At 41.9% G+C, this 16264-nt stretch overlaps 2 protein-coding genes across 27 annotated transcripts in view; both read right to left on the bottom strand.

Moving 5' to 3' along the window:
- LOC137428074 (protein mono-ADP-ribosyltransferase PARP12) overlaps positions 1 to 16264 on the bottom strand; it is a 1016466-nt gene that overhangs the window by 538104 nt on the left and 462098 nt on the right. The gene's annotated exons all lie outside the window — the stretch shown is intronic.
- The window catches only part of PPFIBP1 (PPFIB scaffold protein 1), a gene marked incomplete in the record, with an annotated part of 228414 nt that overhangs the window by 43541 nt on the left and 168609 nt on the right, over positions 1 to 16264 (bottom strand). For 11 of the 26 annotated variants that reach the window (XM_078776752.1, XM_078776737.1, XM_078776756.1 and 8 more), the window contains 1 exon segment: positions 15808 to 15938. In XM_078776752.1, the coding sequence (XP_078632878.1) occupies positions 15808 to 15938 (131 nt within the window). 26 annotated transcript variants of the gene reach the window in all.

The raw sequence follows: 16264 nt of genomic DNA, 5'->3' as shown, positions 1-16264 counted from the left end.
ATTGTTGAAACTTGGCAAACAGATAATGAACGATGGCTTATATATGCGTGTCCTTTAAAAAAAAAGTCAGCTCCAAGATGGCTGACTGGTAGCCATTTTGTTACTTAAACGTGCCCCCAACCATTTCTCGGCCATCCATGGACTGATTTTGTTCAAACTTGGCACAAAGACAATACATGTGAGTTTACATATGAAGAAGATTTTGTTTTTTAAATCTGAACAAATATGGCCAACTGGCAGCCTTTAACTCCGTACAGCAAAATTACTAAAACCACGGCGGCTATGACATTTTATGTCTTTTTCTCCTTGTTGTGTGACTGGATTGAGGCAGTTGGCTTACGAGTGAGACAAGCAAATTTAACTGGTGGTTAATTCCTAGTGGGCGTTGGGTGTTCCTCGAAGGGAAGTTTTTGTCGACCAGTTTTTTTGTTTGTCTGAGGTAAGGCATTACACCAGGCAAAAAGAAAAATGAGTCTTGTCTGGAATACTTTAAAGGTGTGATAAACCGTGAGACACGAGCGTGGATGGATCCATGACTGAAATGTTGCCGTGAAAGACCAATTGTAAAAATCCAGGACAAGACACAAAGAGATCTTATGGTGTTATCCATTAGCAATCACTCCATCTGCACCGCTGGTACTTTCGGGTTTTCAGCGGTTTATCCTGTCAGTGTGGAAGCTGTCAACCCTATCATATTTTGGATAGACTTTCATTGACTGTGTATAGACTGTTACTCTGAGGTGTTACCCCAGGCAGCAGAGTAGATGGAGTCTCTTGTGGACTACATGTGGTTGCATTTCCCTGTTGTGGACATTTTCTGTGAATTATTTCCATCAACAACAGAGCTGGTCAAGATTGTGCTGATGGCGGACGTTTTTAAGATCATGGACAATAATCTGCACAATTTGTGGCCTTGCATTTTCCTCAAGAACTGCCTCACATTAACTGTCCAGTGACTGATAACCTGACTGGTTGTGACAACTCTATCCTGCAAGGTATCTCATTTTTATTTGTTTGTGTTTACTTAATTAAATTGGTCAATTTGTTTTATATCTGGCATTTCATGTCATTCTTGTTTGACCTAATTTTGCTGGTGATTTGATTTATCTGTTTGAAGATCGAAATTGGGGAATATTGAAATTTGCAGCTGGTTAGCCCATCTTAAACGTTTTGTATTTTACATTCCGTATCAGTCAGGTGAGCAAGCATTGCGATGACGCCGGTAGTGTTTCTGTTCGTCATTCCGATCAGACAAACCTTAGTTGAGTTATGGTGAAAAATAGTAAAATGTATATAATTGCATCATGACCTTAAAAATTATGTCAAAGTCAAAAAAGTATGTCAACCCACATACTTCATATTGCCATTATTGATGCAAAATGTCATTCCAAAGTCCCAGCAGGCTCTGAGATACAGCAAGGACATTGGCAGAAAAGAGGAAGGGAAATAAACTTCCTAGATTGTGGTTTAGTACTCCGAGGGGTTTATGAAACTCTGAGATAGCATTAAAATCGGGGGTACTAATTGTAGAAACAAACCCTACAAAAGGTATACGCTTCATATTGTGAATATCCCAGACGAGTTCAACTTTGAGATCACAAGGAAATATATAAAACGAAATTGAGTACAGGACGAGGTTTACTCATGCCGCAACCATGAGCAGGTGTGTGAATATTGCGACAATTGCATCAGCGTGTACAATAAGAAGCTCTGTGCCAAATTTGACGATTCCAGCTGCTCATATTGTCAAATTATTCTTCTGAGAAACAAAAACACAGATGTGTTGATTGCAATACTCGTGTCGAGTAGAGACAGGAAACGCATCGAAAGAGTAAGCATGCACAAAGAGCTCAAGAGACTGGCGAGTTTAGAGGGAGAGGTGACTTTCACAGCTTAGGTGATCTATATTAATTCAGTGGGAGTGGGGGAGAGAGTAGGGGGCGGGGAGGGAAGGCAAATTAATTTTGTTCACATGACCTGCGCATGGGTGACCTAAACCCATGCAAAATTTGAGGGGAAATGGCCAAACAGTTTTCGATCTTGAAGCCAGAAGCAATTGATAGTAAAATCAAACATTACTACTGAAAATAACAAATTATATTACTGCATTAGAAACTAAAACTGCAAGTCTTAATAACCGAATGAACCAATTAAGGAATATATTTGATATCTGCACTGTATACTGGTAACAAACATGCAGTTATTTCACTTTTAAAATACCTGTTATAGCACATCGAAACACAAAACAACCATGACTTATTGGAAAACAAACATAATGGCACGAGTCAGCACCCCCCTCGAGTGCAATCTAATATGTATACTGTTGTTATATCCTTCATTCCAAAGTGAAATACAAGATACACACCAAACTTTGAAACAGGAGACCAGTCGGACCATCACGCCTGTGCTAAATCAACACCACATTAAACAGATCGAATGGATTATTATCAACTCAAATGAGGATGCAGAGGAGTGTGGATGAGAAAAGTGTGATAGGCACAAACATCACCAGGGTGTGTATCTATCTATCTATCTATCTATATATATATATATATATATATATATATATATATGGCTGCGCTCGCCTCACCAAGCGTCGTTACTTAGGCACAGGCTTATTTTAGCTGAGGATAATGGCTGTAACTGAGTTGCTGTGTTGTCATAATTTACACCAATCATAATACAAACAATTATTTTGCACAAATGTATTTGTTGTGTTTGTGATATTACATTTTTATAAGCAATTTAGGTTGAAGATTCAGGTTGAATGTTTTTTTTTTCAAGAAAGAACCCCTCAGCACTTACATAGGGAAGGGGTAGGTGCAGACTGGAAGTTTGGGACAATTACACCTCACCACCACGTAATTCAAAACACCTCACCACCTTGTAATTTAAAACACCTCACAGCCATAAAACATGTAATAAAAGCACCTCACCACAACAAAATTAAAAAATACCTCACAGCCATAAAACACGTAATAAAAACACCTCACCACCACGAAATTAAAAACACCTCACAGCCATAAAACATGTAATAAAAACACCTCACCACCACGAAATTAAAAACAACTCACCACCATAAAACACGTAATAAAAACACCTCACCACCACGAAATTAAAAACACGTCACAGCCATAAAACACGTAATAAAAACACCTCACCACCACGAAATTAAAAATACCTCACAGCCATAAAACACGTAATAAAAACACCTCACCACCACGAAATTAAAAATACGTCACAGCCATAAAACACGTAATAAAAACACCTCACCACAACAAAATTAAAAATACCTCACAGCCATAAAACACGTAATAAAAACACCTCACCACCACGAAATTAAAAACACGTGAAAGCCATAAAGCACGTAATAAAAACACCTCACCACCACGAAATTAAAAACACCTCACCACCATAAAACACATAATAAAAACACCTCACAGCCATAAAACACGTAATAAAAACACCTCACCACCACAAAATTAAAAACACCTCACAGCCATAAAACACATAATAAAAACACCTCACAGCCATAAAACACGTAATAAAAACACCTCACCACCACAAAATTAAAAACACCTCACAGCCATAAAACACGTAATAAAAACACCTCACAGCCATAAAACACATAATAAAAACACCTCACAGCCATAAAACACGAAATAAAAACAACTCACAGCCATAAAACACGTAATAAAAACACCTCACAGCCACAAAATTAAAAACACCTCACAAGCACGTTATTTAAAAACACCTCACCACCAAGTAATTCAAAACACCTCAAAGCCATGAAATTAAAAACACCTCACCACCACGTCATTTAAAAACACCTCACCACCAAGTAATTCAAAACACCTCACCACCACGTAATTCAAAACACCTCATCACCACGTAATTATAAATACCTCACCACCACGTAATTCAAAACACCTCAACACCACGTAATTGAAAACACCTCATCACCATGTGATTTTAAAACACCTCACCACCATGTGATTTAAAAACACCTCACCACCACGTCATTTAAAATTACCTCACCACCACATAATTCAAAATACCTCACCAACACGTGATTCAAAACCACCACAACGTTATTAAAAACACTTCACAACCACGGAAACAAAAGTTTGAGGAAGTCGTTAAGTGCCAACACAGACACTGCCCAGATGTGTAGATATATACAGACTTGGCATTTAATATGGAATATTTTTCTTTTCTTGACTTGGGTTTACTTTCTTAACTCAGTATATCAATCTGGTAAGTTTCTTTTACACTTTGGTGATTTATTTGTTAAAAGAACCATGTCACTGTCTGTCGCAGCAAGAAGTCAACAACAGGATTATATCACAGGTGGCGTGGCAAAATGTACGGACACGTGCATTTGATGATTGGCTTCACAGTCGGGCATACAAGGGTTGTTGCGTTCTGTATTAGTGGAAAACAACTGCTGCACGTCTCCAAAAGTTACTGCCGCTTCCTCTGGAGATGGCTCGTCAACTCGACAATGCTGTTTGTCATGGAGTGGTGGCTTTACGAAATTACGGCATGAAACAGCATGCTATTGCTCGGCAGTATGGCATCACTCAAGGTCAGGTGTCAAAGATCCTGAAACGAAATGCTCAGAGGGGTTTCCCTACTCCAATACCGAGGCCAGGACGTCCCCACAGAACCACAAGGAGGGATGATCGCCAGCTGCACCGGTTAGTCCACAATGGCCGTACCAAGTCAGCTAATCGGCTTAGGGTTGAGTGGCAGCAACTGACAAATGTGCCTCCATCCAGAAGGCTAGTCAACCAACGACTGGTTCAAGCAGGCTATCGTGCCAGGCGTCCCCTGAGAAAGCCACGCCTGACCAGACAACACTGCCAGCGCCGATTGCAGTGGGCCAGAGAGCACCGTCAATGGCAGCCAGGGCACTGGAATCACGTGATTTTCAGTGACCAGTCTAGATTTCTGGTCTATCGTCAAGATGGCCGCGTCCGAGTGCGCAGACAAGTGCATGAAGCCTACAACAAAGATTGTATAGTGCCAAGAGTCCAAGCTGGAGGTGGTGGGGTGACCGTTTGGGCTGCTCTTCATGCAGGGGGCAAAACGGACCTGGTTGTTCTGAATGGAAACCTGAACCAGTTCAAGTACAGGGCCATTCTGGAAGAAACATTGCTTCCATTTGCTCGTGCAGCCTTTCGAGGAAACTTTGTCTTCCAAGATGACAATGCACGGCCTTATCGTGCTCGCATGATCCAACACTTTCTTGCTGACCGTGGTGTAGAGCATATGGAGTGGCCTGCCATGTCCCCGGATATGAATCCGATAGAGAACTTGTGAGCAGAATTAACGCGTCAAATCGACCACTTGGACCAGCAGCCGGCCTCTGTGCGTGAATTGCAGCAGGTTATTGTCACTGCATGGCAAGCGATTCCTGTCCAAACCTTGGCAAATCTCGTGAACAGCATGCCTCAACGTGTACGTGCTCTCCTGAATGCTCGTGGGGGTTACACGAAGTACTGAACAGTAATTTTATTGTCCGTAATCCCAGTCGTAATTTAACTTTTGTTTAAATTTTTTTTGGCTAATGTGCAAAATAAAGAGATACTTCTGGAAAACGTACAGAAGTTTAACACAGTACTGTCCATGAATTGAGTTCGATATCAGTTTACGTCACTTTCAAGGATCAATTTATTTGTTTCGAAATGTCAAATGTGGTTTTTGTTTCTTTTAAAGGTCACATTAACAAAATCTAGAATAATTTCAACATAATTCCAATGAACTTTTGGTTCTAAGACATCTTGAAAAGTAAGTTCACCCTCACAAAAAAAAATATTCCATATTAAATGCCAAGTCTGTAGATAAATGACTGTACCCGAGTTGCCGTTTTGTCATCGTTTAAAGCAATCATAATTCAAACATTTATTTTGCACAAATGTATTTGTAATATACGTGATATCACATTTTATAAACAATTGAAGTTGAAAAAAAAAAATTCCCCAAAAAAAAAACAATTTTGGAAATTTTTTCAAAACAAATACCCTTAGGACATACCGACGGGAGAGATGTGCATACCAGAAGTTTGGTACGATTTCACAACAGTTTGAGAAAGTAGTTCAGTGACAACACAGGACAACACAGACACTGCACAGATATATATATATATATATATATATATATATATATATACACACAACAACAACAGCAACATGCATTTTAAGGCGATTTTCCCTGCTAGAGCGGGGGTTAGCCTTGCGGTCCCCATGACAATCTTCTCCATTTTGCCCTATTTTCTGCATCTCTCCTTGTTAACCCCCTTGCCCGCATTTCTTCTTCCACCATCATTAGCCAAGTCTTTCTCGGTCTTCCCCGTCCTCTACTTCCTTCTACATTCATTTCCATCACTCTTCTCAAGCAGTCACTTTCATCCTTCCTCAACACATGACCAAACCATCTCAACCTGTTCCTCTTCACAGCATCAATCACAGGCTCTATTCCCATCATCTTTCGCAATTCATCATTTGTCTTCCTCTCTCTCAACGATACTCCGCAAATCCACCGAACCATTCGCATTTCCACCCTTTCCAGCCTTCGTTGCTGCTCTACACACACACATATATATATATATACAGTATATATATATATATATACATATATATATATATATATATATATATATATATATATATATATATATATATATATATATATATATATATATATATATATATATATATATATATATATATATATTGTCGTGTGACTAACGCCGCAGGGCGACACGGATGACCAAACAAGCTTTACTCCAAGGCCTTCAACTCAAAAATGACGGCATTCTTGACATGCGAGGGAAAGGAAGATGATGAACTTACCTGGATGGCTTCCACCTGACGTCTTCACACCTGGATAATTAATGAAATCAAATGACACATAATTTACTGTACAAAAATACCGGATTTATTAACAAAATGCCAGTAACAAAATAATGCACGAAAAAATAAAGTCCTAACTGGAGCGCCCCCACACACTCAAATACAAACAATGGGAAAAATAAATGTGAAAATAAATGCGTTAATTTGTGAGCACTCAGCTCCGAGCTGCTCTTGAATCTCGTCAGGAATCGTCCCGGTTTCCGTGTCCTTGCCCGCAAAAATGCCCTCATTGGCGCAAAGTCTGTGCACGGGAACGACCTTGGCACGCAGCTCGTTCTTCCAGCTGCCGAGCTCAAAGCGAGCAGGCCATGCTTGTCCAACTCGCCCCCATTCGTTCCCGTCGATCTCGTTCACCAGCACCAATGTGCCAAGAAAGAGAAAATGCAGCCGTGCCTTCAATCCAAACCCAGTGCAAACAGAGCACTACGAAATATTCACGTGCTCGTCAATGAATTATCCTCGCGCAGGAGGGCCACAATCTCCAACCACTCGCCGTGAACTCCTGAATCAGAGCTAGATATCAAATCGTGACCTTTCACCGCCAAAGCCAAAATATCAGAGCCAGCCACGAGAAGACAAAGAAGAGAGAGATCCAAGAGAATAAGAATTCATGAACTTCGACCGTTCGTCGAACAACAACCTCCAAAGTACTTCGTCTTTCAGCCAGAAACGAAGAGGGCAAGCAAAGAGTGGCACCATTCAACTTCACCAAAGCCCAAAGAATTCTGCACACAGCCGTCCACTGGAAAAGTGATTCTGACGCTCTTCTGGGATAGCCGAGGCCCACTTGTAGAGCATTGCATGCCCAGAGGGACCACAGTCACCAGTGCAGCATACTGCGACCTCCTTAAAAATCATCTGAAAACAGCAATCGGAACAAAACGTCGTGAACTACTTACTACCGGTGTTTTGCTGCAGCATGACAATGCTCGGCCCCATACTACCCATGCCACAGCTGCAACAATTGAGGACCTGCATTTTGAGTGTCATCCTCATCCACCCTACACGCCAGACCTCGCCCCTTCGGATTACCACATCTTTGGGCCACTTAAAGAGGCGCTTGGTGGAACCACTTTCCGAACCAACAAAGAGGGCCAAGAGGCGGTGCACGAATGCCCACACAAGCAGCCAAAATATTTTTTTTCTAGAGGAATCCAGGCCTTAGTAAAGTGCTGGAAAAAATGCATTGAACGCAATGGAGATTATGTTGAAAATAACAGTTGTTACACACGTACATGCAATAAACAAGTTGTGAAAAATATTTTAAGGTTACTTCTTGACTGCCCCTCGTATACAGATCACAAACAACCATGACATGTGTCCAATCACCCATTTGTCACATCAGCTACCAACCATTCCTGCCATTATCCATGTACCCATGTATCCCCAATGCTTCAATTAACCGAGCTAACTCAAATTCAAACCCATCTACTATTACTGCATGTTGGTGCCACTACCTTTCCAGGTAGACCATTTAATGCATTGAGTACAGTACTATCTGCTTGAAATGCTCTTGCTTTACTACCATCCTAATAACTCTCCTCTTCTTAACTTTGAAGCTACAGCCCCTGGCCCTGTTAGTGTCCATTCTGTTGAAAATGCTCTGCACTTATTTTGTCTATACCCTTCATTATCCCAAACCATCTCTCTCAGATTATCTCATAATCACCTCCGAATGTATAAACTCATGTCTCCTTCAGCTGCTCCTCATAGCTTAGTCTAGCTAAGCCCGGAAATCAATCTAGTTATGCTGAACTCTGTCATTGATAGCTCCTCACAGCACAGACAATGTCCTTCCTCAGATGTGTTGACCAAAACGGCACACAATAATCGAAATGAGGCCTCACTAAATTATTGTACAATATTAACACTACCTCTTTGGATTTATTGTTTATCTCCAAGTGAATACAACGATTTATTATTCATCTCCTTGTCGATACAACTAAAACCCTCTTAGCTTTACCTATAAATCCAAAGCCTTTAGCTTTGGCTGCCTATCTGCAACCCCCTCCCCACACCTTTATCTATTACCACCCCTTGATCTTTCTCCTGGAATAAGACTAACCTGGAATAAGACAGTAAGACTGACCTTTGAATTACATAATCCTTATTTTCATTATTCCTACCAATCCCCAGCAACTTATACTGTGGAAGCCTGACATTCGCAGAACCCACGTATTTGTGGGTCATAAAATGTGACCTTCTTCTACATTTGCAGCCCACTGCTTTGTGGAATTTTTTTTTTTTGTATACAAGATCCAGGCTCGTGAAAGAACTAACATTAATCACACAAAAAGTCAAACCGACACATAAAACATATAATAATGGGAGCAGTAGCAAACATAGGGAGAGTGGGGGAATGACACAAACACAACATTTGAGAGCAGGGACATTGAGAGATCTTTGGGAGGGAGAGAGCTTGGGGGGGGGGGGGGGGGGAGGTGAGAGAGGTATAAAACATATGGACACTGCAAGGACTTCCAGGAAAGAAGATGGAATTTCAAAAAAGTGGATCTGGGGTGAATTAGCAGGGGTAGAAAAGATCAAGGTTTTGGATGGGGGAAGATAAGAGATGGTGGTGAACAGCTGTTTTAAAGACCTGGAGGGAGAAGTGGGATTGAAGGGAGTGGGGGAGTTTGTTCCAGAGGCGGAAGAAAAGGGGAATGAAAGAGTGAAGGTGAGCAGAGAGCCTAGATTTTGGCAGTTTCACCATAAAATGGTTGCTGGCAGATGTGCGACCTGTAGCAATATTTGGGGGACAGAGCCCAGAGAGAGCTGGGGGAGCAAGGCCGGAGAGGAGTCGGTAGAAGACAGAAAGACCACCAACCTGCCTGCGGTGAGTGAAAGGTCCTCGGAGTTAGCTTCATCGCGGGAGATTCCAATGATTCAGAAAGCTTTGGTTTCAACAGCGTGAAGCCGAGCTAGGTGTGAGGCAGGAGCACCGGCCCAAAGGGGAGAACAATATTCCATTGAGCTGCGGATGAAAGCCTTGTATGTGGTGAGGAGCTCAGGTATGCCAAGGAAGGACTTCGCACGACGGAGGATGCCCAGTCGGCGACTGGCTTTGGAGGCCAGCTTGGAAATGTGGTTTTCCCAGGAAAGATCATGGATTCGTGCTATTTTCGAATATTCATGGTTTTTCCAGGGTGTATCTGCATTTTTCTGACCTGCTTCAACACTTGCACTCCTGTGCTTCGCATATTCATGATTTCTCTGGGTTGTATTTGCAGTATTTCACGGGATTTTTGATTTACAAACCAGGAACCACAAACCGCTAGGAAACTATGCCTCTGTTTCCGATTGAAACAATGGCCCGACGTTCCATTCGTGGCATTTTTCAGGAACGTTTCCCCCACAAATGTCGGGGTTCTACAGTATTTCCTTATGTTAAGCTACATATGCCAATCATTTGCCCAATCAATTAAAGTACAGGATGAGGACTTTCCTGAATCGGATCACCTCCCTTTCTGCCACCGACATTACTCCTAACCTTTGTTGTCCGTAAAGATGGAAAGCAGACTAGGATCTCCATTGTCCAAGTGGTTGATGTAAATTATGAATAACAAGCGTTACGCCTCGGTCCCCCGTCGGGGAAGTGATGTGAGTTGACAAAGTGGACGACGCAGAAAACATGCTATGATATGATATTTCGCTCACAAGGTTCAGACATACGTGGAGGCGGCCATCTTGGATTTTGACGTGGCGACCCAATTTTCTATAGCTTTCTTCCTTATGCCTAGATACACCCACACACCAGATTAGAAGTTGGTACTTTGCTTATTTTTCAAGATATTTCGCTCACAAAGTTCAGACATATATATGGTGGCGGCCATCTTGGATTTTGACGTGGCGACCCAATTTACAATAGCTTTCTTCCTTATGTCGAGATACACCCACACACCAAATTAGAAGTTGGTACTTCGCTTATTTTTCAAGATATTCATCTCACAAGGTTCAGACATACATGGCGGAGGCCATCTTGGATTTTTACGGGGCGACCCAATTTTAAACAGCGTTCTTGCTTGTGCCTAGATACACCCACATACCAGATTAGAAGTTGGTACTTCGCTTATTTTACAATATATTTCGCTCGCAAGGTTCAGACATATATATGGTGGCGGCCGTCTTGGATTTTGACGTGGCGCCCCAATTTTCAATAGCGTTCTTCCTTCTGCCGAGATACACCCACACACCGGATTAGAAGTTGGTACCTCGCTTATTTCTCAAGATATTCCGCTCACAAGGTTCAGACATACATGGCGGCGGCCATCTTGGATTTTGACGTGGCGACCCAATTTTCAATAGCGTTCTTCCTTATGCCTAGATACACCCACACACCAGACTAGAAGTTGGTACTTCGCTTATTTTTCAAGATATTCAGCTCACAAGGTTCAGACATACATGGCATCAGACATACATGGCGGCGGCCATCTTGGATTTTGACGTGGGTTGCACCCACACACCAAATTCGAATGCGGTCCTTCGCGCACGCATGCACACACGCACGCACGGACGGACGGACGGACACACGGACGGAGGGGAAAACCATAGTTCCCCTTTCGCTCCGCTGTGCGACGGGGGACAAAAAGACCGCGTTCATGTCGTTTGGCAACATTGGTGATCTCATCTCTCTCAGTGGTACCAAATTGAAGTGTATCCCAGATTTCCAATATCTGAGGTCATACATTGACAACACTGCGAAGGACATGGAGGTCCAGATTGCGAAAGCTGGGGCAGCATCAGCAAAGATGATTGTTGTTTGGCGGAGTGACCTATGAAAGAACTGAAGGAACACTTCTTTCATGCCACAGTCAAGAGTGTTCTCCTGTACGGAGCAGAAACTTAGACAATGTTATAAATACTCTGTCCAATATGTTATGAGATAAGTCATAAGAATACTCTGTTATAAGACAATGTTATAAGACAGAGATACTCTGTCCAAATGGCTCGATTGTGTATTCACCAGCCTACTGAGGGCATCACTTAACATTTCATGGAGAGCACACTGAACTAACGAACAGCTTTATGGAAAGATCCCCAAAGTATCGGAGTCACTACTCCAGAAACGTCTCAGGTTCAGGGGACACTGCTGGAGAAGTGATCGAGAGATGGCCAAGATGGTACTTTTCTGGGAACCTTCTCATGGTCACCGCTCAAGAGGATATCCTGCTACAATCTACATTGATACACTGGAATGTGACACCAAAATCAACATGCTAAGCGATAGCGAGAAGAGAACAATGGAAGAAGATTGTCTGTAGTGTACGATTGAGATCGACCCGATGATGATGGTGTTAATTGTCCCCCGTGGCCGTGGCACTGCGGAGCGAAAGGGGGACTATGGTTTCCCCTCCGTCCGTGTGTGCGTCCGCCCGTGTGTGCGTCCGTGCGTGCGGACCTGTGTGCATGCGTGAGCGAAGGACCAAATTCTAATTTGGTGTGTGGGTGCAACTAGGCATATGGAAGAACCCGATTGAAAATTAGGTCGCCACGTCAAAATACAAGATGGCCGCCGCCATGTATGTCTGAACCTTGTGAGCGGAATTTTCTTGAAAAATAAATGAACTACTAACTTCTAATCTGGTGTGTGGGTGTACCTAGGCATACGGAAGAACGCAATTGAAAATTGGGTCGCCACGTCAAAATCCAACATGGCCGCCACCATATATATGTCTGAACCTTGTGAGCGAAATATCTTGAAAAATAAACGAACTACTAACTTCTAATCTGGTGTGTGTGTGTATCTATGCATAAGGAAGAAGGCTATTGAAAATTGGGTCGCCACGTCAAAATCCAAGATGGCCACCACCATATATATGTCTGAACCTTGTGAGCGAAATATCTTGAAAAATAAACGAACTACTAACTTCTAATCTGGTGTGTGGGTGTATCTACGCATAAGGAAGAACGCTATTGAAAATTGGGTCGCCACGTCCAAATCCAAGATGGCCGCCTTGCGTCTTCCACTTTGTCAACTCGCATCACTTCACCGACGGGGGACCTGGGCGTAACGCTTGTTTACTTTAAGTTAATCTGTTACAATACCTATCCTTACTTAAAATGGGGGGACTGAACATAAAAAGTGCTATTGTTCTGAAATGGTAAAACATATATGCATAGTTATACCAAAAATAAAAGCTGATCTTCTGTACTCTTGCCTCATGTTTAACTTTTGATCTAAAATCCAAATTTATTGAGTATATAGCAATAATAACAAATTTGACTGTACTGTTCCAATACGTACTTATGGAGGGAACTGTATATTTTTGTTTTTTTACTGGGATTATCATGTTATGATAACATGAATGCTTCATGTCAATATTCCTACTAAATCAATGAAAATAATCTCAAAATCGTCAGCTTACAACACTGCACACCACTTTTTCCATTGTCGAATGTGCAGATGTATCGACAATTTAAAAAAAAGTAGTATCGGGTTGATGTTATTTCTCAAATATCATATTGAGCTGATAATATCAGTGTATTGCCCAGCCCTAATAAGAACCCAAGCTCTCTCAGGTTTGTTACGGATTCGTCACTTCCGTTGTGGTGGTTTGCATCCACTGTAAATAATTCCAATTTCATGTATTATTATTGTTGTCATTTAAAGGGAATAGATATTTCTAGTTTGAAAAGTTAAAAGTTAATGTTAAAAGAAACAGGAAACCGGATCGGGAACCGGACGAAAAACCGGAAGAAGACGAGGAGAGAAAAGAGGCGGAGCGAGTGAAGTCGGAGAAGAAGCGAGTCGTTTCTTCGTCCTGAGCTAACGTTGTCGAGCAAAAGTCACGAGTGAACTTTGGGTTTCCTGGAAAGGGATTCCTGCGATAGGGTTGTTATCGCTGAGACTGATCAACCTGCGTGTCAGGTTTGGCGTTGGATTCCGAGGAATCATCGTTGTGTCATTACGTCTCAAGTACGAGCCGTCGGCCATTTTGACTCGCGCGCTTTGCTCATCGCGAAAGGTCTTTGCTTGGCGTCAGCCGTTTTCACCATTCAGACGTCTATCTGGGATGTGTGTGTGCAACGCGAATTTTGAAGACAAACCTGAGGTTCGCCGATTTGGAGCGGTAAAACATTCATACCCGAGGGGGTGAATTTCTCAATCGCCTTGAGTGCGCCTTTTCGCAGCTGTTGGCCGCGTGACCCTTTTCTGCCGCTTTGGCCGTGTACGCCTTTGTGCAGTTTTGGCGGCGTGACTGGGCCTGTCATCTGAACGGGATTCGGGTTTGGATTCGACATCTTTCTGACGATCGCTGGAGGGGATCAACTTGAGCTCGAAGACGGGAATATAGTGACATTGGGGAATGTTCTTTTTTCACTCACTTGGAGTACAGTGAGTTACCTGATATTAGCTGATGGTACCATCATAAGATATATGTTGATTGTACTTTTGATTGCTATCATTGTTGTACTGTTATTCTTGTGTGATTTTTAATACAATATTTGTTTGTTAGTAACAATTGGTGTGGTTTCACCATTGATTTTTGACACAGAATAACACATTTTTCTGCCGTGACTCCTCTCGGGGCTCGGAGGTACACCGCGACCAGGGGGTCGGGGAGGAACACGTAACAGGTTGCAAGATAACGTTGAGAAAAAACAATATTTTTCATCCATAAAAAAAAATATATATATTAAGGACACTTTATGGTTTTGCCAGATAATGTCTCGGATTTCACAAAGCATAAGAGGCTTTTGATTGCTTGCTTAAATGTATCCCTTTAAACTCTCCATCATTAAAGCAGGTAATCAACCACTACTCTATCACAAAGATGGTGCTGATAATAATGCTGTGATTAGCTACACACAGTAAGGAAACCGGAGCAATTCGGGGAAATTATCCTTGACTTCTTAGAGATTCAAGTCAAACAATGATATGTTAGATATGTCCCAAACCATTAGGTTTGACGCATCTCAGAAAGGCTACAGTATGAAAATGTAACTTTAGCAATGAGATGTTCACTCACGACAAAGGAGGTAAAATTGGAGAGAATAACATTAGTTCATGGTGTACATGACTTCCCACAAATCTTGTAAAAGTTAACTTTTTCAAAAAAAACCTCAATGGAAATTAATAAAATGCTACATGATTACAGTTCTTCATTTTCATGGGCAACTGACAATCTCTACTATATTTTCAGGGTAATGGCAGCAGATCAGGATTGAACATACTCCCAATTTAATCCTTGAAATCAAAATGAAAAGTCTCACCAGTTTCATCATGAGCGATTGCACTTAAATAGTTTCTACAATAGACAAGGTCATCAGCAAATGGTGTAACTGCATTTTAAAAACTACTGCTGTATGTTTTCACCACATCTCACAGACTTGGTCCTTTTAGTTCTTGCTCATTGCAATAAGCCAATGCTGCAGCATTGTGTCGCATGAACGAAGCCCGACAGACTGCATCAAATGTGGCACCTCCCCCCACCGCAATGCCGCACATGAAGGGTCGTGGCGTACCGTGCCTTGTCAAACACACTTTGGTGCACAAATTAAAATGCTCCCTTCCCCAGCCTACCGCACTTAACCCTGATTGAGGCTCTCACGTGGGATATATTTACTGGAAATGTTTTTAAAAGGGTGGCAAATGTTTCTGCTAAATTAAGGACAGAGGTAAGTGATGGTTTGTGGGGAGAAAGGATGATGGTTAGCAAGTGGTACACAAACTGCAACAAGAGATTCTTGATTAATTTAACCCTTTGTCTTTTGGAACAACATCATATCCAAAAGCAACATCTGGCCTATACAGATCAAAGGTGAGTAAACATACCTCTCAACTACCTTGAAGGAGCAATGCAGCAAAATAAATAAACACACACAAAAGTTACATTTTTTAATCAAGTCGATCACACAAAGTTCTGATGAACATCTGACTCTAACTAACCTGTGTTCTGGTTGCTCCTCAACATGAACTTGGTTGATCATGAGGCTTTCACCTTGAAGTTCCATCTCCAACGTGCAATGCTCTCTATCCAAAGAACATTCTGGGATCATCACAGGGCTCTCTTGGTTCTGCTGAATTAAACAAGAGTCTTTTTTACTATTGTGCAGCAAGTCATCTATACTATAAGAGAGCCATTTGTCTGTCTGTGTCGCCATTTTTCTCAGTGATGGTTGAATGGATATTCATCAAACTTTCAGAGGTTCATCAGCGAGTACCAGGGAGTGTTTAGGGGGGAAAAAACAGAAATAAAAAATTGGGGAGGGGGGGGGGGGGAAGCTTTATAGTGCCTGATCCTTTGTAGCTACTCGTATATGAAACGTAGCATTAAATTATCCCCGCTTAGTGTGTGTGTTGGAGGGGGTGGGGGAGCAGGGAGTGTAATATCATATTGAATACA

Source organism: Myxine glutinosa, chromosome 1 (genome assembly GCF_964187855.1).
Source record: "Myxine glutinosa chromosome 1, kmMyxGlut1.1, whole genome shotgun sequence".
NCBI classification, from domain to species: Eukaryota; Metazoa; Chordata; class Myxini; order Myxiniformes; family Myxinidae; genus Myxine; species Myxine glutinosa.
The sequence above is the reverse complement of the archived record's forward strand: the minus strand, read 5'-3'. Positions and strand labels throughout refer to the sequence as shown.